The 25,635-nt window shown below is 40.6% G+C and overlaps 1 protein-coding gene across 7 annotated transcripts in view; it reads left to right on the top strand.

The window, feature by feature from the left end:
• Nucleotides 1–25,635, top strand: part of LOC142100822 (diacylglycerol kinase eta-like) — a 481,771-nt gene that overhangs the window by 302,819 nt on the left and 153,317 nt on the right. For all 7 annotated transcript variants that reach the window (XM_075184666.1, XM_075184664.1, XM_075184663.1 and 4 more), the window contains 2 exons: nucleotides 7,619–7,744; nucleotides 9,834–9,936. In XM_075184666.1, the coding sequence (XP_075040767.1) occupies nucleotides 7,619–7,744; nucleotides 9,834–9,936 (229 nt within the window). The remainder of the gene's footprint in view (nucleotides 1–7,618; nucleotides 7,745–9,833; nucleotides 9,937–25,635) is intronic.

The following is a 25,635-nucleotide window of genomic DNA, read 5'->3' as shown; positions in this document are numbered from 1 at the left end:
CTCTCACACACCCATAATACACACAGACAGTGGCCCCTCACACACACATGATACACAGACATTGGCCCCTCACACACACATAATACACACAATGGCCCCTCACACACAGACAATGGCCCCTCACACACACATAATACACACAGACAATGGCCCCTCACACACACATAATACACACACAGACAATGGCCCCTCACACACACATAATACACACACAGACAATGGCCCCTCACACACACATAATACACACACACACACACACTATTAATATACTACCCCACCCCTCCCCCAACTTACCTTTTTCCATCTAGGAGCTGTGCAGTCTTTATCCCCTTCACACATGGGACGGCACCTGTCATGTGGTGCACGTCCCATGTGACACACAGCAGGCCACACACAGGAGGGAGGGAGGAGACCAGCCAACACACTAACCCTCCCCGTCTCACGGCACCCGACCCCCGTCACAGGGGGGTGTGCCGCGAGTCGGGGGAGGGGCTGAATTTTTATTTTATTTTTTAAAATTTTCTCTTGTCCCCCCCAGCTGGGCCCCCGAGAGCCGCTAGGCCCTAGGCAGGTGCCTAGGTTGCCTAGCGGTAAATCCAGCCCTGAACTGGTCCTAAGGAAAGGGGAAGCGTGGAGGAGCATGGCCTCTGATTTAACAAAATTAATTTTATAGAAAAAATAGGTAAATCACTTTTCTGCACTGTGGTTTCCCAAACACAACTGTAGAATAAAACTTAAATTAAAAAATACTTATAGGTTGATGATATGATGTTCAATTTCTTCCAATCAATCATAGAAGTTTTCCTGATGGCAATCCAACCATGTAAAGGAAAAGATTATAATAGTGTGATACTGTATAGTACAATAATATATATGTCCAAGTTGTCAATATATGGCTTATTCTATTCTATAAGATCACTGAAATCAATAAATAGGTGGTAGATATATGGTGTGGGATTCCCCACAATTCAATCTACTTACACCGTAGATTCTTTAAAATTGGCACTTCAAAATAGACAAAAGCTTCCGCTCCTCTCCGCTTCTTCTAATCCTCACGGAAAATACAAGAAACAGAGAAATATCTCTTAGGTAGAGGCTAAAAACATTTATTGTATAAAAACATAGATGTTCCTACCGCGGAGTAAATAGCGATCACTGTCTGTGAGCCATTCCAGCGGGTACACAGATATTAGTAAGGAGTAAGTGACGTCCGGATGTTGGCTGCAGAATTTCAAAACAGCAAGCTTGTGAGCTGAACAGTCACTGAACTCTCCATCTAAGCAAGTCCCGTCTCGGCCGGCAAGCACAAAGAAACACAGTATGGAATCACCGACTAGTTTCGATCCTGTTCAATGGATCTTTTTCAAGGTAATGAATAAGGAGCACTGTGTTTCCTTTTTATAATTAACTCCGAACACATGATTGGATCCAAAGCTGTAGAGAAGTGCCAATTAAAAATGCAAAACATCATTCAAATATAAAAAAACTTCATTTCAATACAAAAACATTTTTTGGATTTAACACAGGAAAAAAGAATACATATTTGACAAGAACTTTATGCAATCTATCAACTTTCTAAATATGTTGTCACGAGTATGTATCCAGTAACATATTCAAATAACAGGATGATTAATGGATAAATGTATTCACAAGAGAAAAAAATATATACATACTAAGCAAGCAGCTGAATACTATATCCAGTTATAAGTTTTCACAATATATTAACATGAGTATATCTCCGATCACATGTTCAACTCTCGGAATAGTCCGTGAGTTCATATTCGTACAAGGAGAATATAAATATAAGTGCAAAACTATTTAAAAAATAAGAAGGAAGGCACACTGTATCACAAATATATCCCTATATAATGAGACCAATTATCTCTAATTATATAATTGTTTCCCTTCTAATGCAAAGAGAGATATAGCTAATATCGGCTGTGACAGAAGGGATAATTTATAATTAATCCGATATTGTGGGATTATAGATGTAGAGCAGTGTTACTTTCCTCTCCTATAAAATAATTCAAAATTCCAAAACATACAATATTTAAAATAATTCAATGTTATAGATAAGTGGAGAAGATGTACATAGATGTTTTCTTCTGGAATGAGATAAGAGAAAACAAAAAAGATAGGATTAATCATTCTAAGAAGCATTTCAACTCAAAATCTTTATTTAAACCTGTTGGTATCAAGGTGTTGAGCTTAAAAATCCATATCATTTCTCTCTGAGATAATTTATTATTAACATCTCTACATTTCCAGTCTCCTCGTACTAAATCTATACCAATGAAATTCCTAATGTCCCTAGTGTTACACTCATGATGATCTTTAAAATGCATGGATAGAGAATGTTGCTCATATCCTAATTTGATGTTCCGGATGTGTTCATATATACGTTTTTTTAGAGGACGTGATGTTTTTCCAACATAAGATAATCCGCATTTATATTCTATTATATATATATATAACATTACATGAGTGACATGTAATGAAGGAATCTATTTTGTAAAGATTGCCATGAACAGTAAAATCTTCTATTTTACTATTATTGTGGGCAATTTGTCTGCACGGAATGCACTGCCCACAACGGTAGAAGCCCTTTGATTTGATTCTCCCTTTTCTGGGGTATTCAATCGAGGCTCCTTTAACTAATTTGTTCTTCAAAGTTTGAGATTTTCTATATATAAAAGAGGGTTTTTTTGGAAGGATTCCTGCAAGATGTGTGTCTTTCCCTAAAATATACCAGAATTTTGATATAATATGTTCCATCTTTTTATATGTATGACTATAATTAGTGATAAAGGATAATTGAAAATCCTTATTATCAGATTTTTTTGAGGATTTTAAGAGGCACTCTCGATCAATCATATTTACTTTCTCTTTTGCTTTATTCAGTTGTTGATCATTATAGCCTTTACTTTGAAAACTTTTATACATATTATCCATCTGTGTGAAGAAGGATTAATCGTCAGTACAGTTCCTTCTAATACGCAGGAACTGTCCATATGGGATTCCCCTCAACCAGTTAGGATGATGTTGGCTGGAAGGTGGAATATGTGTGTTAGTATCTGTGGGTTTTTGATAACATTGTGTTTGTATCCTTTCATTCTCAATATATAGATGTAAGTCTAAGAAGTGGACTGAAGAGCTGCTGATATTGAAAGTATATTAAATGTTCCAATCATTGAAGTTGAGGCTAGAGCAGAAGATATCTAAAGTGAATTTATCCCCACTCCACAGGAAGAGTATATCATCTATATACCTTCTCCAGGATACCAGGTTCGCTCCGAGTCTATCATTGATATAAAGATGTTCCCAATGAGCCATAAACAAATTGGCATAACTCGGAGCGACCCTGGTACCCATAGCTGTTCCAGTCTCCTGAAGAAAATTATTCTCCAAGATGAAACTAATTCCCTCCAGGAGAAAATATTTCAAATTCTCATCTATGGTGGATCTATCCAGAAAGAATTTCACTGATGCTAAACCCCTTTGATGTTCAATTATGGTGTATAGTGAGGTGACATCGGCTGTCACCATATACATATTGGAGGTCCAAGGGATGTTTGCAAGATGGTTTAGTACCTCTCTTGTGTCTTTTAGGTATGATGGATTATTCTGCACTAGGGGTTCTAAATGATGGTCTATATAGGCAGATAGATTAGCTGTCAAACTATTTACCCCAGATATAATGGGGCGACCTGATGGATGCACTGGATCTTTGTGGATTTTAGGAAGAATATATATATAGGGGGTGGTATGGGAATGTCCTCTCAGGAAATCACCCACCTCTTTGTCAATAGTACCTATATTTTCATATTTCGTAATTAGATTTTCAAATTTCTTCCTAATTCCATTAGTAGGATCACTCTTTAATTTACGATAAGTATTCTTATCTGCCAATTGTCTGTCAATTTCTTTCAAATAATCAGCTTTGTTTAGAACTACAACCCCTCCCCCTTTATCAGCGGGCTTAATAACTACATCGGAATCCTCCTGGAGTTCCTTTAGTGCTAATCTCTCCCTCTGAGGTAAATTGAAATGAATTTTCTCTTTCTTTTCGTGCATATTTTTTAATTCATCAGTCACTAGTCTACCAAAGGTCTCTATATATGGACCTTTAATGTAAGATGGATAGAATGTTGAGGGTTTTTTCAACTTCGTATTTTTATCAATATTATAATTCATAGAATCAGAATCTTTATTTTTCATTTGGAAAAATTTCTTAATCGTTAATTTTCTGATGAATTTTTGTAAGTCCAAAAAAATTCTAAAGGGATCTGATCCTGATGTAGGAGCAAATTTCAAACCTTTCGAGAGGAGTGATAATTCATCTTGGCTAAGTACACGTGAACTTAAGTTGAAAACATTACAAGGCGTATTGGGGTGGGTAGATTCATAGACAGCCTTACTTTTGGCCAACAACTTTCTGGCCTTTAATTTTTGTTTAAGCTTCAAAAACCTCACTTTGTTATTCCCGCCCCTTTGCTTTCTTTTTTTCTTAATGTCTATATTCTTATTTGAAAGAATGCATTTCTCTTTGATTATTGGAATTGAGACTTCCTTTACCTCCTTCTCTGTCTCTGTCCTTGGGGTCTCTTTTTCTTCCACGTAGAGTGGGAGTAAGGAAAAGGAGAAGGGGAGTCATCTCTATCCCTTAAGATGTCAAACTTGTTATGAGATTCAAAATTAGCAGGTTGTTGACAATCTTTATAGTTTTTATTCCTTGATTTCTTTAAGGGATTAAACCATTGTAAGGAATCATGTCTATCTTTACTCTTAGATGTAGTGGGAAAATTTTCATTATGGTAGTCAGATGAAATCGATTTATATGGAAATGTGGATTGACCTCTATCCACATGATCATTGTCCAAGGAAAGATGATCCTTTCTGTTTTCCAATGGATCATCTTTTCCATAGATTTTATGCTGTTGAATATCTCTTAGAATTTGTTTATGTTTTCTAGATATCAGCAATTTTGTATCATGGGAGATTTTATCTCTAATAATCTGCAATTTTAATTTGACATCATTAAGGTCCTCAAATGGGGTAATAAGAAACTGTAAACACAGTAATTTTATAGCCAGAATGGAGACCGTGTTCATCCATAAGTTTATATAGGGCAGGAAGATACTCCTGAGGGTTCGTCAGAGAGAGAAGTATGTCATCAACAAAGTGAGAAACCTTGAATTCCCGCGGCCCCACTGTCACACCTGAGATCGACGCCTTCTGTCTGATCATCGCCGCCAAGGGTTCTATCACTAGTGCAAAGATTAAGGGCGAAAGGGGGCAGCCCTGTCTCATCCGGTTGGAGGGGGAGAGAGGGTCAGATAGAGATCCGTTAACCAGGACCCTAGCTGAGGGAGAGTTATAGAGGGCAGATACCCTGGTCAAAAATTCAGCCGAGAAGCCGTACGCCTTCAGAGCAAGGGTCATAAAATCCCAAGAAATTCGATCGAACGCCTTCTCGGCATCCAGTGAAAGCATCATGGCCGGAAGACGTCTTTGGTTAATGATTTGAACAAGGTCTATCGCGCGGCGAGTATTATCCCTAGCCTGGCGACCCGGGATGAAACCCACCTGATCATAGTGGATTAGATCCGGAAGGACTCCATTCAAGTGGGTGGCCAGGATCTTTGCATATATCTTAATGTCAACATTAAGACGGTAGCTTGCACAGTCGCTAGGGTCCTTCCCCTCCTTATGTATGACTACAATACGCGCCTCTAACATCGATTTAGGGAAGGGATCTCCATGCAAGACAGCATTGAACAGGGTGCGGAGGTGGGGAACCAGGGTCTGGGAAAATCTTTTATAGTAGGCTGCGGAGAAGCCATCAGGCCCCGGGGCCTTGCAGGTCTTTTGGGCCTTGATAACTGCCAGTATTTCCTCCGATGTATTCTTCTCATTTAGTTGTTGAGTTAGGCTTTTGGGGATTTGTTTTCTTTTACACTATCATTTTATCTAATTTCAATAATTATGCTCTGCAAAATGATATATTCTTTCTGCACTTATCCACTAACAAAGTACACAGATGCTTCTACTCATAGTTTACTAGAAATGCCTTCACCTAATGCTTTTACTGGAAAACTAGGTGCATTTGTGCAAATTGAGGAGCAATACATCTCCAAAGCTGCATTTGCACTTAAGCTGAAGTTTTAAACCTAAAAAATTGCCTCCTATGTGTGGAAGAGCTAAAAGCTGGGAACTAATGCCAATGGTGCCGGGCAGTTTTCAGTGGTGGCAGGTGTATCATTTTTTAGAGGACCTATGCTGGTGGTATATTTGGTGAGCACAGATTGTTGTAGGATTTGGGGGCCCAAGCTGGTGTGTAAATTTTGGGAAACATGGGCTGGTTTCTAATCAGTTTTTGGGGAGCACAAGTTATATTTAATAATCTTTTTTAGGGATACATGTTTATATGCAAACATTATTTGCAGTACAGGCTGGTATATATATATTTTTTTGGTGGCACAGTCACTAAATGAGTAATCACCTTGTGGGGACTCCAGCTGGTATAATCAGACATAGGCTAATGTTTAGTACTTTTCTGGGAATACAGGCTTTTTATGTAATTAATTTGTGGGGTCACGTGCTAGTTTAATCAGGACACAGACAGGTGTGTAAGTTTGTGAGGATTCAGGCCAGTATAGTAAGGACCCAGGCTGATGTAATTATATCTATATCAATGGTGTAGTGAGTTTAATTTGTTAAGCTGGGTACACACTACAGAAAATGACTGCAGATGCGATTTCTGTAATGATTTTACCAACAACTGAAAGTCCCAATGAGTATGCAGATTTATGTGCACACACCTACACAATATACCTTCAGATCTGAGATCTCCATCTCTCATAACCATGTGCTGAAATGATCGTGACTCTGTAAACTCTATAGAGTTTTGCCTACACTGCTAGTCGTGAGTGTGTACACACTTCCACATCTGCTCGAAATCGTTCCATCGTTGATCCTGATTTTTATGAAGTTTATAAACCAAATCAAACGATATGATGTGTTTTGGAACGAAAAAACATGATCGTGGGAGCATACACTAATACAATATCTGAACAAACAATCGAATATTGTGTGATCGGCACTATAATTGGGTGAAAAACCTGTAGTGTGTACCCAGCTTTAGGCATTGAGTATGTATAATATAACATATTTACAGCAATTTGTCTGCTGGTCATTGTTCAGAAGGATGCTTGCACCTGCCAAGTACATAACCTCGCTCCTAAACTTATTTGTGTGGAACATTTTTTATTACACAATTGTTTTCTAAAGTGAGCTTCACTGAGAAAACTTGTTTAAATCTGATTCTATTTTTGGATAATAAACTGTGTGAGACTGTACATTGCTGGCAGTAGTCCTGTTAGTTTCCATACCAGATGTATATCTATAGCAACTTATTGGTATTCTGAAATATTGTCCATTCCATCCAACAATCCAAGTAGGACTATCTTATTAAAATGTTTTTTCATTGATCTCTATAAAAGAACAAATGGTAATGTCAGGTTACTTTATTTTTCTTAAAGTCACTGTTGGTTTGTTAACCCTTACATATTCAGGAAGAGATTGTTCAGTGTCACTGTATTTTTATGCTTTCATTTAGGTGACAATGCCACATCAGTGGTTGGAAGGAAACCTGCCAGTCAGTGCTAAATGTGTTGTCTGTGATAAAACTTGTGGGAGTGTGCGGAAACTACAAGACTGGAGATGTCTGTGGTGCAAAGCTATAGTAAGTTAGTTGAAATCATATTCCATGTTACAGAGTCATATGTCATGTTTAGTTGCAGTGCACCTTTGTTTTGGAGATGGTTATTACCAATGTTCTCTCTAATTCCTTAAATTATTAATAATCAGAAACTATTTTTGGCCAGTTTTTCATTTAGTCATCATTGCTGCAATCTGTGTGCTTTGTTTCATAAATAATTATGATAATAATAAGTATAACAATAAGCAAAAATTCAAAGCAATGTTTATATCTCAAGTGCAATGAATTCAGGGAAAAGGAGCCTAACAATCAGTACTGGTCAATGTCTTCTGCCCACACAGACCATACATTTAGTTCAGATAATTAAACAATACTGCAGTCTGACAACTTCATTAATCTCCCATTCAGTAGACTATAGCATATAGAAAATATTAGCGCATTATTAGATAGGGATGTAACTGGTGCATAATAAACAACAAATTTATAATAATTTGAAATTGGCTGTATAGTTTCAGGGTAACAAACCTTTTGGAATTAATAGCAAGAAAAATGCTAATTTGAAGATTTAAAAAAATTAATTTTAGTGGTTTCTACCTTATTGTTAAATCAAATAACAGCTCCATTTTTACTTTTGAGAATTTTTGATAAATCTCCTGTTCTCTTTTAAAATGCACACTCCATTAGAACAACTGTGTCAGTTTGTTTATATGATGAGAAGAGCAAAAATTGCATTGCCTTGTCACATAGCAGAATGACTACACTCAGTCCTGATAAGAGCCAATGGCATTAATTAATATGACCATAAAATAATATGGTAAAGCTTCAGCTGTGATTTTTCACATACATAATAGAACATGTACTTGCTATAGAGTCCAGATCCACGGTTGGCCCTACAAAAGAGAAAAATCATGTTGAGTTTTACTTTTCCTTTGTATTTGTATAATGTAAACATAAAAGGACAAGCGTGTGTGTGTGTGTGTGTATAATATATAAATATATATATATATATATATATATATATATCTCTGAAGGCGTTACATTACCTTTGGACAAATTTAGACCAAGTTCCTGATCATGCCGCATCGGTTAACTGTAATGTAATGTTATATGTATGTATTTATTTATTTATTTATTTTTCTTATGTACTACTAAACTGGCCACAAATTCCTTTAAGCTAGATATTAAAAAAAAAATTAAATAAATTGAAACTGCTTATTATGGGTTATAGAGCATAGGACAAGATAAAAAAAACTTGCTTATTTGTGCCACCAAGTACATACAATATGTCATAGCCCCATTCCGCATATTTATATTGCCATTGCACAACATTTTGCAGGTTTGTGGTCTGTTATAAAAATGAACATGCTGTCAAACGTAATGTATTATTATAATTTTTGACTACCCATTTAATTACATTTAAATTAGTTATCTATCCTCCATTTGCATAGCTTGTTTGTGCCTCATTTGTCTCTTGAGTAAGTTATGAGGGTTGGATGATAACTGGCTTCCTTTATTCTATGTGTCACATTTCTAAATTTTAATGTTTTATTTACATTGACTTATGTTCATATAAATGTGTACTTACCTGTCCCTAGATTGCCTCTGAATTACCTCTATCAAAGAGAATCTGTAAAAATCAGGAAGTTTTTTGCACAATAGTGGCTGAAGGTATACACCAAACCAGAATTTCTCGTTCCACAAAAGAAAGCCTTGTTTTCACATTTGAAAATAGAATCAATCAATGACTGCAGTTACCATGATATATTTATGGAATGTCCTCAACTCTTTCAATAGAAAAAAAACAAATTTTGCTTTTCATTTTTATGGTCGTGACCATAAAAATGAGGGCAACTGTAAAAAAACGGACACAAAATGTTACAAAAGAAGAAGAAATTTCAATTGGCACAAATTCCACATTCGTACATGACATATACTATGTTTGTAAACTGTAGCTAAACTGTGTTATAGTGTTATTATGCGTTTTTCTAAGTAAGAATGTGTAGTAGTGTTCTATTTAGAAACTTCATGTCCACAGATTCAAGTCATCGCTACATGTGGAGGGCAAGAATGTGGAGTCTTTAATTACTGTCATGCTGTACATATCTTTCTTTAGGTACACAGTTCATGCAAGGAGCAATTGGAGAAAATATGCCCCCTTGGAGCCTGCAGAGTCTCTATTATCCCGCCTACTGCACTAAACAGCATTGACTCTGATGGTGAGTGTATAGAATAACCCCATGCATTAAGTAAAATAAGAATTAAACACATGCTCCAGCATGGTTACCCAGAGCCTGGATGGAAGGGATCATGTTCATACCAAATGTAACACATATATGTCATTTACTGAATACAATTCAGTATAAAGGTAGCACAAATAATTATTTACTAAGCAACCTAACTGAAAGCCTAACTATATCAATGGTTAGGAATATTGCAAATGGGGAGAAACATAAAAAACCAAATACACTTGTTGGTGTGGCTGGCTCTGGTGTTGGTACTGGAAACATTTTCAGCAGGCTCAATAAGCTTGAAATAGTAGATGTACTTATAGGTAATCTTGGAAATTGCCCTGTCTAAAGCTATGGGTCTGTGTGTTTGATGGTTGCTTTCCACAAACCCTGTACATATGTAACCCCCTGTCACTGTGTGTAGTGTGGGGCACAAAGAGTACACAGTGCACCCCCTTTTCAAGCCCTGGCTAGCTGATGGGCATGGGTGTAAATGACCAGGGGGACCCTGCACACACAGGTGTCTCTTTGTAAGTAGTGCATACATGCCAACTCTCCCGAAATGTCCAGGAGACTCCCGGACTCCTGGGAGAGTATGGCAGCTTCCCGCATCTGCCCACTTTACTAGGAAGTGGGCAGAATTAAAGCCAAAATGCCGTGATTCTCAGGGAATCGTGGCATTTGGCCCCGCCAAAAGGACGATTTGTATAGCCCTGTCGCCGAAAACGCCGACCTCCCCCAGGCAGCTCCCGGACGCCGTCTTCTTTAAGTCAGCAAGTGTGAAGAAGTGGGACACAGGTGATGTCACTTTGTGGTGCAGTGCAATAAAAGTCAGAATAATTTGGGTGCCAGACCATCTCTATCACAAACTGAACTCTTTATTTACACTCCTCTTTCTCCAGCACAATAATCATAATGGTTGCAGCAATACAGTAATATATACAGGTCCTTACTCCTCCTGTACAGTTCTTAATGTTATGTAGATGTTATATAACATAGTTCATGTCTCTTACACTCCCAGTACTCCATACTTCACTGCAGTTCACCCTTCTCTGCAGGGGCATTCACATGCATGGCATGCTTCCCTTCAATGCATGCAGTTCTGACACACACTGTGTAAATCTCAACTGCAGCTCACCCCTCCTCAGGGATGATTTCTTTAGTGACATGTGGTTCTCCCCCTCTCAGGGTTAGGGACTCCTCCCCTCTGTATATGCAGGCTTACTGCTGGTTGTATCACAGTACATACCAGGTTCTCCTGGCCACAGTATTTCCACAGCTACTCACAGTTCCAGAATCACAGTGTAGCTCATCTCCAAAACATATGCAACTCCTAGATCCCATAGTGTATGCATGCTGCCACTTCTTTCCAGGGGTCTCTGATCTGGGGACTTTCCACTTATTCAGGCATACAGTACTTGCCCTTGTGTAGTCACCGCACTCACACTCCCAAGACAATGCCGGGGGAGCCTGGAAGAAGCTCCCAGGTCCCCAGCTTCATCTCTTCTCTTCCTGTCTCCCCTGTATATCTCTCGCTCCCTATTGCTGACAGCCCCTCCTTCTTCTCAGTCACTAGCAGACTGGGCTGGGTTGTCACTTTTCAGAAACACCTAACTTGCCCTCTAGGTGACCCCTCCTGTATTCACTGCGGTGCAGGGTTTACTAAAATGCCACTGGGGGCGTTACATATACAAACATACCTGCAAAATTAGAGCACATACATGCACAATACTTGCATATTAGAGAATTGGTATAAAACTGTTTGCAAACTGATCTTTGGTGATTGTGAAAGTTAGGGATATTTTGTATTGATCTACATTGGTTATTCAATTTATTGGGTGAATTCAACATTGATTTATCCACATTTTTCTTGTGCCATCAAACTGCTCTCTCCCAGTGGACTGACTCTTCTACTTATTATACTGTTAATGTATAGTATGCAGCAAATATTATTTCTTATTTTCAAACTCACTTATTTATTAAACTTTTTCCAGATCAAAATCATATAACATATATCATCTCTTCTATGTATTTCGCTATTGCTGCATGGAAACTGTAAGTTCTGTATTTTTATCCATTTATCCTTTTAGTCATCTGTGACCAAAATGTTAAATAAATAAGTGAGTTTGATAATAAGACATAAGGGGGCATATTCAATTGTTGGCGTTATAGCGGTGCGTGCACTATTACCGTCATTACGGTAATAGTGCACGTAAATACCGGTATTACGATACATTTCTCGCTGGATTTCAGCTCCAGCTTACTATTACCGTAATACTGGTAATAGTTTTTCCGCTGCGGAAACCGCGGACAATTGAATATGCCCTAATATTTGCTGCATACTAAACATTAACAGAATCTTGATTTGTTGTGTGATACACATGATTTTTAACTCACTATTTCAGTTTTCTTTTTCACAATATTTTTTCTAGATTTTAAATATGTCGCTTAAGACATAAAAATAGTGCATGTATTAAAATGTTTTTTAAATGATAAAATAAAATGTAAGTGATTTTTAACAATTAGTTAAGTGAAATCGAGCGAGCCCCATTATAAGAAATCTTTTTTCTTTTTTCTTTTTTTTAAATTGGTTTGGTATGACACTCACCAGAAAAGAATCTGCTACTTATAAGTATTGGGAATTCAAAAGTGAGTAGTATTGGTGAGGTTGTAAAATTATTTCATCAGTGTAGCTGACCTATCACAGACCATTAAACCAGCAAGGGAAGGACAGTGAGAAGCAGTCTTTAAAAACCAGGGGCTAGATTTACTAAACTGCGGGTTTGAAACAGTGGAGATTTTGCCTATAGCAACCAATCAGCGTCTAGCTGTCATTTTGTAGAATGTACTAAATAAATGATAACAAGAATCTGATTGGTTGCTATAGGCAACATCTCCACTTTTTCAAACCCTCGGTTTAGTAAATATACCCCCAGGTCACCTAACATTTAGGATTAGTCTTTCGGGAATACAATCAAAATGTAAGCTGTCTATAATTGGACTGCCCGTCCCAAGGGCTGAATATATACCTCATATGTAAGTCTATATTCTGAATTTTCTCCTTTTATTTTATAATTGTTTTTGCTGTATGTCACCTTTATTAATTATTTTAATATTCTGTAAGTATTGTACCTTTTTTGTATATTACATTTAAATTTAATAAGTTGAAGCCCTTATTGCTCAAACTCCATAGTCTGTTTAGAAGAGATAGATTGCTAAGCTGTGTTGGAAGTATTAACTCTTTTAGCTATCAGAAAGTAGAGTGAGAACAATTGATTAATTAAGTTACAGGCTCCTATTGACCTTAAGATGGTGGCAGCTGGAAGTGAGTGTCTGTGCTGGAGAGGGATTCAGCTAGATCTGTATCCTATGACATAGGTGATTACAAGATTAAGTGCTGGAATTTTGTGTGTCCCCTTACTGTAGCTTCTAAGTCATGAGTGCGCTGAGTGAGGTTTGTGACAGTTTCAAGTTAGCAAGGAGTAGTTTCTTGACAAATTAGATGGGCTTATATGAGAATCAGTGTCTTGACAAATTGGTGGCATAGTGGTGAGATAAAAAAAAATTCTTAGAGCATTTAAGTGGTTGGTTTAGGCAATTATTCACTGCACTTAAGGACTGGTAGTATTCTTGTGAGGAAAACGGCCATTCATAAGGTCAAAACTCAGTGCTTTTTTATTAAGACATACTATATGGGCAAAGCCATTTCCCTCGCTACTCTCTTGTTTTTTCCGATTTTATTTGGCAAGTGACTGGCAGCCCCTTATAAGAAGAAAGATAAATATGTTTTTATTGGCCTCTGTGAATCGCGAGGTCTGGATCGGATTGAAAAAACGAAAAAATTGCTGAACCGAGCATTATTAGAGGATGATGCAAATCAACAATGAGGTGTTGAACCTGAGCTGAGGAACAATACAGCACCAGAAGAGCAGACAGCGGATGTTTTCCAATAACTGTCTGAACTAGAGTATGCCAACAGTCGCAGTTCTCAGGATGGTAGGAACTCTTCTCTGACAATGATTCTTCAGCAGTTGGGTACGTGTGACCCTAAAATGTGTATGCAGTTTACGTTACAAGAACGCCAAGCAGAGTGAGAGTTTGCCCATGCACAGGTGGGGAGAGAATTTCAGCTGGAAAGGACACAAAGCCAAAGGTGTCTTGATTTTCCACAGTACCATGACTCCAAGGATATAACATATTTTATAACCCGTTTGGAGTACATTCCTGTTTTGGAAAAGATGGGGACTTTGTTTCTTACAGGGATTTGAAAAGGCTTGTAGGCAATATAAGCTGCCAAGGGAGGAATGGACAAGGTATTTTAAACCAGTATTAAAAGGCAAAGCACTGGAAGTGTTTGCAGCTCTTCCTCCAGAACTGGATGGAGATTATGAGGCCATGAAAACAAGCCTTAATCAGGAAGTATAACTTCACCACTGAGTTATAGCACAAAAAATGCAAAAATTTAAAACCTTGAGCTAAGGACAGCTCTTCTGAAGTGGTGAATAGTCTTGGGGCCACCCTGCAACAATGGCTCAGAGGACTGTCTATTGCCACCTTTGAGGGCCTTGAGGACCTAGGTCCTGATTCATTAAGGATCTTAAATGAAGAGGATCCTTATTTCAGTCTCCTGGACAAAACCATGTTACAATGCAAGGGGTGCCAATGAGAGTTCTGTTTTGCACATAAGTTAAATACTGACTGTTTTTTCATGTAACACACACATATCAACTTTAAATTTCAGTGTACAAATAAGCTATCAAGTATTTGTGTGTTACATGAAAAAACAGGCATTATTTAACTTATGTGCAAAACAGAACACTCATTTTCACCCCGTGCATTGTAATATGGTTTTGTCCAGGAGACTGAAATAAGGATCCTCTTCATTTAAGATCCTTAATGAATCAGGCCCCTAATGGTTAAAGATCAATTTTTCCATATTTGCCCTGTGGAAGTGAGGCAATTTGTTTTGGACCGTGAACCCAAAATGGCGGCTCAGACAGCATGGATTGCAAGGGGGTCTGTCCCTGGCCCATCTCCTAAACCTGCTGTTGATGTTTTGTGTACAATAAAGTGGGACATGTCAGTATTTCTTGCCCTGACAAAAAGAGACTGTGGAGACATGTATTTGGGGTTTCCCAACGTCAGTACAAATCACTCAGGCAAAGGATTAGGTACATATATAGATTTGCGGTTTCTTTGCATAAATACACACTGAACAGCATAAAAATAATAGCAAGATAATATCATTAGGAAATTACAGCCATATGATTACCCGCTTGCTAAGCCCTGGTTGGTAATTACCCTGTGTGTTTCTTAGTCTCCAGCCTGAGACTCTCCACTGACAGTGAGATTCAACAGTATGCAGCCCTATTGTGAATTAATGCTGCCTGCACTTCTGTGTCCCCTGGCCTTGGATATTAGCTCTCAAAAATGTGACTGCAGCAGTAGTTTGCAAAATATATGCATATAGACATCACTGTACATAATGCAGGGACATTTGAAACACAATTGAATATATGAAATACATTAACTAACATATTTTCTATTATAATGAAGCCTGTGATGAGTAAACCAGTGATAAAAAGTACAGTAACTCATCCCTTATTAGTTTGACAAACAAGGTAGAGTTTGTCTGGGTGATGAGGGTCATTTCGTATCCTCACAGAGGCACATTCTAACATCGAAGCCTCCTGGCTCATCTGCTGCTGTTTTATTTGAGGATTTGATGGACGAGAAGCACTCTATAATCTACAATATGTTACTGTGGTTAACCCTGTCACTGAGAGACACTGGGGCTGAAATGACAGTAGTATATTCAGCACTTGTGGATTCTAAGGATGTTATTCCAGGAAAGACCCTGTCTGTCACAGGGATTGGTGGAGTCAACCCAACCGTTCCTATGGCCTGAGTTTATTTGGACTGGAGGGTAAGGATCGTGGTGAGAGAGGTGGGACTGTCTGAAAATATTCCCTCAAATGTGTTATTGGGTACTGACCTTGGATGCTTAGTATCCCAATATGTTCCAGCCTTTGTAGATCCTGCTACCTCCGGTGCTGTGACCTGTAGTCAGAATGCTTACTGCCCAGACTTACAGCATTTACCTGAGTTATCTGTAGACAAGAGAGGCCACTAACCAACCCAAACAGAAGGCACAGGTGAGGGACCCACTTACACTGTTAATTTCACATACACATGCATAGTCAGAAGTTCCATGACACACTGCACACTAATAATAGTAGTCATGGGTGTTCCTTGGCGCCATAAAGCTACCAGGTGTCAACTTTGGAGAGTGGCATCACATATAGCCTGGATATTGATCGAGTGGAAATGCTTCCAATTTGAATAAGTAAAAGTATTTCTACCCGTGGGCGTGGCTTGACCCAACATTGAGAAAGACGCATGGCGTTTGCTCTCCTGCAACAATTCTAACTAAAACACTTTCTCATGCACTAGAACTGCTGCCATTTGTTTGCAAACACCCGGCTATATACCCCTGTGACCCTACATTAGTTGATATCGGGACTAGACTGCCTGTTGTGGACCCTGACAGAGAGAAAAAAGACCTGCGGCTGCTGCTGAGCTCTCCTGGGAGCAGATTCTGTCAACCGCCCACCCTTCGAGACTCCGGCACAGTGTTACCTGCTGTTGGTGGTTGCGGTTGTCCCCTGCAGTGCGGAAGTCCTGGTCGGGGATACGCCGTTATTCTCGTTATTCTAGAGGCGCCTGTCTCCTTTTCCCTGTGGTCTCCCGGTGACCTGTGTGGCGGGAAGCGGTCATTTTACCCTCCGGCCGGGGAGCTCGTCTTCAGAGGCGTGCAGCCTAGCCTGTATCCACTACAGTCACACTGTTACTGGCTGCCAGTGTCTAGCTCGGCCACTCGCTACTGGGCTGATCGTGGATCCAGCTCCTCTATCCAATACACTAGAGCTTTTGGACCCGGTACCTGTGAAACCCTCACAGTGGTGGTACACTCCTCTACCACTCATCGGAGGGCAGCAGATCCCATAGTCCCCTCAATTCTCCCCCTGACTGCCACAAAGGTGCGGTGATCATTCTGCTGTCTGAACTCTGCTCTCCATACAGACAGTACCCTCAAAGCTGCTGACTTCTGCTGAACGGACAGAGAAAACAGGTCAGTGGAGGGGATCTGTTGCTCTATCATCAAGGATCCCCTTGTGTGTTGTTAATCGGGCAGCCTGAAATGGCACCCTCACAATTACTCCAGTACTCCACACTTTCCAGGGGTTTAATGTATATGTGGCACAGTGAGACAACTAATACCTGCAGCATTGAGCACTTCCGGTTCCTGGAGCCATGGTTTCCAGCGGGCTCCCCTTGTGCCTTGCACACCGATTGCCCCCCCTCCACAGAGAGTGCTTGGTCTTGATGACCCCTACCAAGTGCTAGCGCAGTGAGTACCGCTACGTACTGTGGTCTTAGGGTCCAGTCGAGTGGTGATGCTTGGGCTGTGGTGCCTCCTGCCTCTCCCCCACCCTGAGGTACTCATGGCCTTGTTGGCACCCCACTAGTGTCACATTGCAGACTGCCACCATCCTCACTACTTCGTTTTCTATCAAGCTCCACAGTTTAACTCTGCTGATTTGTTTTGCTTCATTCATCTGTGGTGCTACATAGCCCTCTAGTGGTTGCTGAAATACACTACAAGAATTACACACTGCTGCCTATTTACCAAATAAAAGCTCCTGCTATATCATTCCAAGTGCAACGCTGATTACACCTAAAAAGCAGAAACCCGGGACACAGCTCATGGGAATGCACCCACCGCTATCTTCTATAGCGTCTATCAAGTTTTGTTGTTCACTGGCCTGCCTAGCTGTTGGGATTTTCTGTGTTGGCCCACCATTAATGGGTTACTGAGTATGTGACCTCCTTCACGCAGGATGGACCGGTAAAGACCCTTCTCATACTAGCCGTTGTAACAGTGTGCCCCTCCCATTTCCTTCCTACCGCTCTCCTGCTCTTTTCCCTGCCCTCTCCATAATTCTCAGTTGGTTGACAGCTTTCGATCACTCCGTTATGTCCAATAAACCAAAGAAAGTGACCTCTGGTCCTCTGCTAACTTTTTTGGATCAAAGAATAAACCCTCTTCCCCTGCTTTGACTCGTACAGAAACAACCGGCTTTCAGCCGCTCTCTGAAGTTGAACTGGACCCACAGATCCAAGCTGTGATGACTAGCTTATTGGAAGGGGTTAAACAAACATTTCAACAAGAACTTTCCAAAGTTGTTAATGACTTTAAAACTGAACTAACTTCGTTGGGCAATAGATCAGTCACACTGGAGACGAAGACAGACTATCTCTGCCGCTCTCAAATTACGATGGACAACAAACTCGCCTGCCTTCGTAATGAAGTTGAGACCCTTAAGGAAAAGCAGGAGGATTCTGAGAGCCGGTCTAGTCGCAAAAATATCCACATCCGTAATGTTGCTGAAGAAATTTCCTCGGCGGATCTTCAGGCTTCTCTCAAAGGCCTTTTTCAACATATTCTCCCGGAGCTCTCTGACACCGACTGTCTGATGGACTGTGCTCATAGGGCCCTCCGATCTCGTCCGGCCAGCGGCCTACCTCCTCGAGATATTATTGTGCGCTTGCACTATTTCAGCACAAGGGACCGCATTCTCTCTGCTACTAGAGATCTATCTGTTCTTTCTTTCCGGAATATGGATATCCAATTGTTTCAGGATCTTGCCCCCTCCACAATTCAGAAACGGAGAGATCTGCAGCCTATTACTAGGATCCTACGGCAGCATAATTTCCGATATCGTTGGTGCTTCCCATTTCAACTTCAGGTGTTCACAGCCAACTCATCTCATTACGTCAAAACGGTGGACCAAGGACAGAATCTACTGGCCAAACTGGATATTCTTCTCACGACGACTTCCTCACAGACCGGCTCTCCGAAGGCTCAACGAGCAGCTCCCCCGCAGCCAGACTGGTCCCGTTCCTCCCGCCGCAAAGCTCGAGAAGCTACGCCACCATGATGTATCTGTTATTGTCATTTGGTATTTGTTTGGCATATGTTTTCTCTTTGCAAGTGGACCACTTTCACGGGCTGGAGAGCTCCTTGTTTTTGTCTATAGTTAAATTACACTTTTCACGTTACTAGTTTATTAATATAAGTATAGTTATAGTGGCTCCTATTTTCCACTGTGTTTAATGTGGGTTAATCTGTTGCTGCTATGACCTCTGGTGATTTTTCTTGCAGAGACGATCCCTGTTCCCTTTATACCCCTTCCCTTCCCTCCCATCCATTCCCTTCCCCTCCTATCCCTTTTTCCTAAAAGTATAGTATTTTAAAGTTATAGTGCTAATATGTTGTAGATGCACACTGCTAATATTACATATTGTTATCTTAAGACTCTTTTGTGGGTTTACGGTCCTAATCTCATTTCACTCTATACACAGGATCACCCCCCACGCACCCTTTGATATTGCTTATTTTTATTTGTACTCAAATTTCACTATGTTTTGGAACCCCTCCTGGGTTCCTTTCACACAGGGTTTGCGCCCAATTGGGCTCTTTGCTTTTTTTCTTTTTTCTCCTTTTGTTCTTGACTTTTCTTTCTTATCTCTTCCCTCATCTTTTCTTTTTTCTTATGGACAGTTTAATAATTTAACTCTTTTTACCCCATTATTAATTAAGCTGCCGGGATTCCACATTTTTCCAGTGCCATGGCCTTAAAAATTCTGTCGATCAACATCAATGGTCTTAATTCCCCCCGTAAGCGTACAATGCTACTGGGAGCCTGTAGGAGAGAGAAAGCGGATATTGTTTTTCTTCAGGAGACGCATTTCACTGGAGTCCATTCTCAGCTGCAGGGTAATCAGACTTTCTACCCCTTCCTACAAGAAGCGGGGAGTGGCTATCTTGATCCACAGTAAGGTCCCCTTCTTGCACTCCAACACTTATGTAGACCCGGAGGGTCGCTTCATATTAGTGGGTGGTACCCTTCGATCTGCCCCTGTAACACTGACAGACTCTGTACTAGCCAGAAAGCTCCGAAAGAAGATGGCCCTATGTCACATTGATAAAATTTCTCATTTACAAACGGGGGTAGTCACATATGATCCCACGGCGATTGTCCAGACGTTTCAGGAATTTTATTCCTCTCTTTACAATCTCTCCCCGCCACCTCCCCCTCAAAGTGTCCACACAGTGCCTACCTTAGACGAATATTTGGCCACCAACCCCCTCCCCAGGCTTACTCCACCTCATCTTGAGTCCTTGAATGCGGACATCACTCTGACTGAGGTATTGGCAGCCATTAAATCCCTGAAAGCCTCCTCAGCTCCAGGCCCTGACGGTTTCACTCCACAATACTATAAAAAGTTTGCCCCCACTTGACATCTTTCTTTAATGAGATTTTGGAAGGAGCTTCATTCGATACTGCCACTACTAGAGCTAACATCATTGTTATACTGAAGCCAGGGAAGGACCCATCCCTTTGCTCTAGCTACAGACCAATATCCCTCCTCAATGTAGACCTTAAAATTTATGCAAAAAGCTTGGCCTCCAGGCTGAATCCCCTCCTCCCCTCCCTTGTCCATCCTGACCAGGTGGGGTTTATCCCGGGGCGCCAAGCCCCTGACAATACTAGGAGAACAATTGATTTGATCCATACAATTCACAAGGGTAGGCTCCCCTCCCTACTTATGTCATTAGATGCTGAGAAACCGTTCAACCACATTTCCTGGTCGTTTATGGATGGGGTGTTGGGAGCGATGGGTTTCTCAGGTAAATTCATCACTGGCATTACAGCCCTGTACCACTCCCCGTCAGCCACAATCTCCGCAAATGGTCTGACCTCAGCCCCCTTCACTATTGCCAGTGGCACGCGGCAGGGTTGCCCCCTTTCTCCACTCATTTTTGCCCTTATTATAGAGCCACTAGCAGTCAGAATCCAGGCTAATCAGCAGATAACAGACATCCCGGTAGGTAGATCCTCTCACAAGATAGCATTATATGCAGATGACGTCATGTTGACTATTACAAACCCGGGGTAAATGTATCAAAGTGCGAGTTTGCCAGCGTGTTTAAATCGCGGCAAAACGCAGGTGTTTACCCGCGAGTTTTAAAAAAAAATGGAAATGTATCAAGCTGCGATTTCCTTCCTACCACTCTCTATGCTGGTGCTTGTAGTTATACAAGCACCAGCATGGTCACACTGTTTTGGCAACCTGGCTGGCTGGGACTTGTAGTTCCACAAAACAAAATGGCGTCCGTTTATTTTTTTCATACTTTTTCGCCGTATTACCTTACTACCCACAGCCCAGGGGTAGTAGGAAGAGCCCTAGTGCTATCAGCACTGGGCTGGTTCTTTCTAGGGGGGGCCCGCTCGTTTTTTTCAGCGGACCCCACTCCCTAGGAATCCAGCCCAGCGCTGAACAGTCTAGGGTTGGTTAGTCATTATGGCAGGGGGACCCCTGCCGCGCGTCCCCCTGCTATAGTGCCGCCAACCCTGGCTGGTTTGTCTAGTGCTGGTAAAGTGAAAATCGGGGGGACAAAATTTTTCCCCGATTTTCACGGGACCAGCACTAGTCAGGCAGCACTAGGGTTAAGCATGAATAGTGGGGGGACCTCACACTTTTTTTTTTCAACTTTTATCTATTCTTTAACATTTTAACACTGCCAGGGCAGTGTAACAGTGATGTGTTTCTACAACACGCTGCTATCAAGCGTGTTGTATCTGGCGTGTTTTGAAGCAAACTCTCCTGAGTTTGCTAACTCGCAGCTTCATACATTTGAGAGCTGTATAGCTGCAGTGGAAAACAGTCGGGAGTTTGATCTCTGGCGATTTTGCAAGTAGCGATTTTGACAGAAGCAGAACTCTGGCGATTTTGCATGAAATCTCAGCTTCATACATCGGTGAGTTTCAACTCTCCCGAGAAAATCGCTAGATTTGCAAAATCGCACTTTGATACATTTACCCCCCCGATGTCTTCCGTTCCTCCTCTTTTGGAAGATGGATCTCTGTGGCCATTTCTCGGGATATAAAGTTAACACTGATAAAACAGAAGTCCTGGACTTTTACGTTTCCCCAGCTGATAAAGTTATTGGAAGGTTCCTTCCCATTCAACTGGCGTCTCCAAAAAATCAAGTATCTTGGGGTATATCTGACTAAACATCTCCACCAGCTCTTTCAGTCTAATTTTCCCCACATTCTAGATCAAGTAAAGTCGGATCTGAATTCTTGGTCGCAACTATATATTTCTTGGATAGGTCGTATTAATGCGGTCAAGATGAATATACTCCCTAGACTCCTCTATCTTTTTCAAACCCTTCCCATCCGTGTTCCCCCGTATGTTTTCAAGTTCCTCCATTTTCATGTGTCTAAATTCATTTGGTCTGGTAAGCGCCCCCGAGTTCGCTTTAAGCTACTACAGAGATCCCCGCGGGGAGGAGGATTGGGAATCCCTGATTTCCGATGCTATTATTTCTCAATGTGTTCTCTGGTGTAGTGCAGCACCCTCTAGGGTATGGGTCGAGATTGAGGCTGAAAGTCTGGGCATGCTATCCTTATCCACTCTTCTATTGCTCCCATGGGCCCGTCGCCCAAAACATGCCTTACCCTATCCGGTCATTTCACACTCCCTGGCGATTTGGGACTCATCCTCTCAGAAATTTGGCCTTTCCCCCATCCCTCTCTGCTAATACCGCTATTTAACTCCTCTGACTTTGCCCCAGGCCTTTCCACCAAAGTGTTTTCCTCTTGGACTTCACAAGGGGTTCGTTTTTTGAACGACCTCACCTCCACGGTAGTGTTCCCTTTATTTGCTGATATACAATCTCGATTGGACATTCCCTCTAAATTTTTTTACCAATTTCTCCAGCTCCGTCACTATCACCATATAGCTAAAATTCGCCTTTCTTACCATCCCCTTACCACGTTTTAAAGTCTTTGTTTTTGCCAGTCTTCTACAAATGACCTTATCTCAACACTGTACTATGAACTTGCCCCACCTACTTCCAACATTAGAGATTCACATGAACTGGCCTGGGAACGTGATTTTGGTGAAACTCTCCTGAGCGAAGAGTGGTCAGAGATATATGAGAATGCTGCCTTGTTCTCAATCTGCGTTAAAATAAAAGAGAATGTCTACAAGGTGCTGTACCGATAGTATTATGTTCCGTCCCGGATTCATAAATTTCTCTTAGACTCTTCTGATCGCTGTTGGCGGGGGTGCTCCCATGAAGGTAACTTTATCCATATATGGTGGACCTGTCCCAAACTGACAAATTTTTGGGCAGAGATTAAACAGCTGATCCAATCGGTACTCCATATAGCTGTACCATTAGAACCTAAATTTTTCCTCCTACCCTTGGGAGCGCCCACGGCGTCTCAACACTAGAATAAGCTGGTTAGACACATCCTCTCGGCAGCTACCTGCCAAATCGTAGCAGACTGGCGGCAGCAGACTCCACCATTGCTCCAGGCTATTATTAATTGAGTTTGGCAGGTTCAACGGTTGGAGTACATGACCAGCATCATTAACAGGTCCTCTAGATCGTTCACTAAGGTGTGGGACCCATGGATCTTGTTCTTTCAGGCTTACTCCCCCTTCACTTGACATCATACCTCCTTTAGCTGTCCTCTTCCCACTAATCTTTCCTCTCCCCTTCTTCATCACTTCCCCTCTCTACTATACGCTAGTCTCTTTTTCTTACTGCTCTGTTTTTCTCTCCTTCACAACATTCTTCTTCTCTTTCACTTCCTTTTAAAAAAATAAAAACTTTTCCTGGTCATTCTCAAATACATCAAACTTGATACCATTGCACTGTTTATCTATGATGTTACGCTGGACATATCTCATGTTCTCTCTTGTTGTAAACGCCCATTTTCTTTTTTGTTTTTTTCATGCGTTGATTGTACTATTGTTTGACCTTGCAAAAATAAAAAAAATAAAAAAAGTATTTCTACCCGACGGGACCAGGGCATGTGTGCCATGTACTGCCCCTATAATGTGTGGATAGCCGGCCATGGTGGCAAGCTGCACTTTGTGGGCACAAGGGACTCCTCATTGAGTGGCAGGTGTATAAATTGCCGAACACGCGACAGGATCACCCTCAGGACAACCTTTAGCAACTGACTGAAGGTGGTTAGGGACATTCCTACTGCCACACCCACTGTAGTCTGAAACGAGCCAGTCCCACAGAAGTGCAATACTGCCAAAAGTTTCTACAATGGCAGTATTGCTGTCGGGATGTTGCACATTGGCTCTAGGTTACTCTTCACAATGTGCAGGATGTGCATGATGACATGAGGTGGGAGCCGTTAGCAACATACCACATCATCATCAGACATCCCAAAGAGACGGAGATGTGGCCAGAAGTCACGCTTCTTGGGACAGCGATAGTGGACCACTTACTGGTGGTTTTGTAAGGGATGACGCCTGTTACCCTCCTGATCCTGGGCGTGCACCGTGCCCATCTGAGAAAGATGGATGAAGGGGGGAAAAAAAAATCTGACATATGTGCTGTGGAATATCTTTACTGTACATTGCCTATGTGCATCTGCCCCTTTTACACCCTTTCCCTCCCTGAAATCATAGGTTGTCTCCCAGAATAGTATTGGTTCTTCCCAATGTTCTAGATTATCATCTACAAATTCCATCGTTTTCCCATTTAATTAGGATCTAAATTCCTCAGAATTAGATAAAAGGGCTGGGAAATGCCAAATTTGGTTAGCAACTTTTAGATGGGGATGATTTAAAGATAACATAAGAGAAAAGAACAAAAGAGGTACTCCAGTCCCCAACTACTGATTGTTGAATAATATAATATAAAATGTCACTTTTATTTCATCATATTAAAATAACCGAAAACCAGCTAAATATATTAAAAATGTATTAAATGTATATGCTGTGTGTTAAAATCTAAACAGTACCCAACAGCGGCATGAGATAAGTATAAAGTAATATATTAAAGAGCAATTTGATCACCCATCAATTGTGATAATCTCATATAATTTTCAATCCGCTCATATATATCTACATTTGGAGTCTGTATGTATTTCAAATAATCTTGAAAGAAGGGGGATATTGGGGTCAATTCCTAGATCTATATATAGATCAATATCGGATTAAAATCCCAAAATTCCTTGTACCTATGTCAAAGAGTAACTTTTATGGGTATAAAGTTAATTTCATCCTCCTTTAATAGGATCTATCTAAGGTGCATTTTACAGTACAGTATATTGATATATTACGGTCCCATATTTAACAGCAGATCGTACTTTACTATCTGTATTTATATTTAGGAACCAAATTGCATCGAAATTGTATCCCATTAACCCCAATATATCTAATTGGCGTTAATGGTTCCTTACGCACACACCTGTTTATGGCTGTTAACATACAAGAGTGCACCCTATCTAGTTTGGGAAATTATATTGAATCATAAACAATAGATAAATAGTCCTGTAGCTGTGTGTAACCACATCTCTCTGCTTTTGTGATGATTTAAAGATATTAAGATTGGTGCGTGAAATTACAATATGATACAGTTTGTGTTACCAATGTGTCTGCTATTAGGATATAATTGATCCTAGAGAAATAATGATGTACCTCTGAATGAAAGGTACAGTAGTCTCCATGGGTTTAGTAGTCTCCATGGGTCAACTAAATGGTGGTTAGAGTTTGAATGTATTTCCACAATGGTAAATTAGT

The sequence above is a fragment of the Mixophyes fleayi genome, chromosome 9 (assembly GCF_038048845.1).
Source record: "Mixophyes fleayi isolate aMixFle1 chromosome 9, aMixFle1.hap1, whole genome shotgun sequence".
NCBI classification, from domain to species: domain Eukaryota; kingdom Metazoa; phylum Chordata; class Amphibia; order Anura; family Limnodynastidae; genus Mixophyes; species Mixophyes fleayi.
This window is presented reverse-complemented; position numbering and strand designations above follow the sequence as displayed.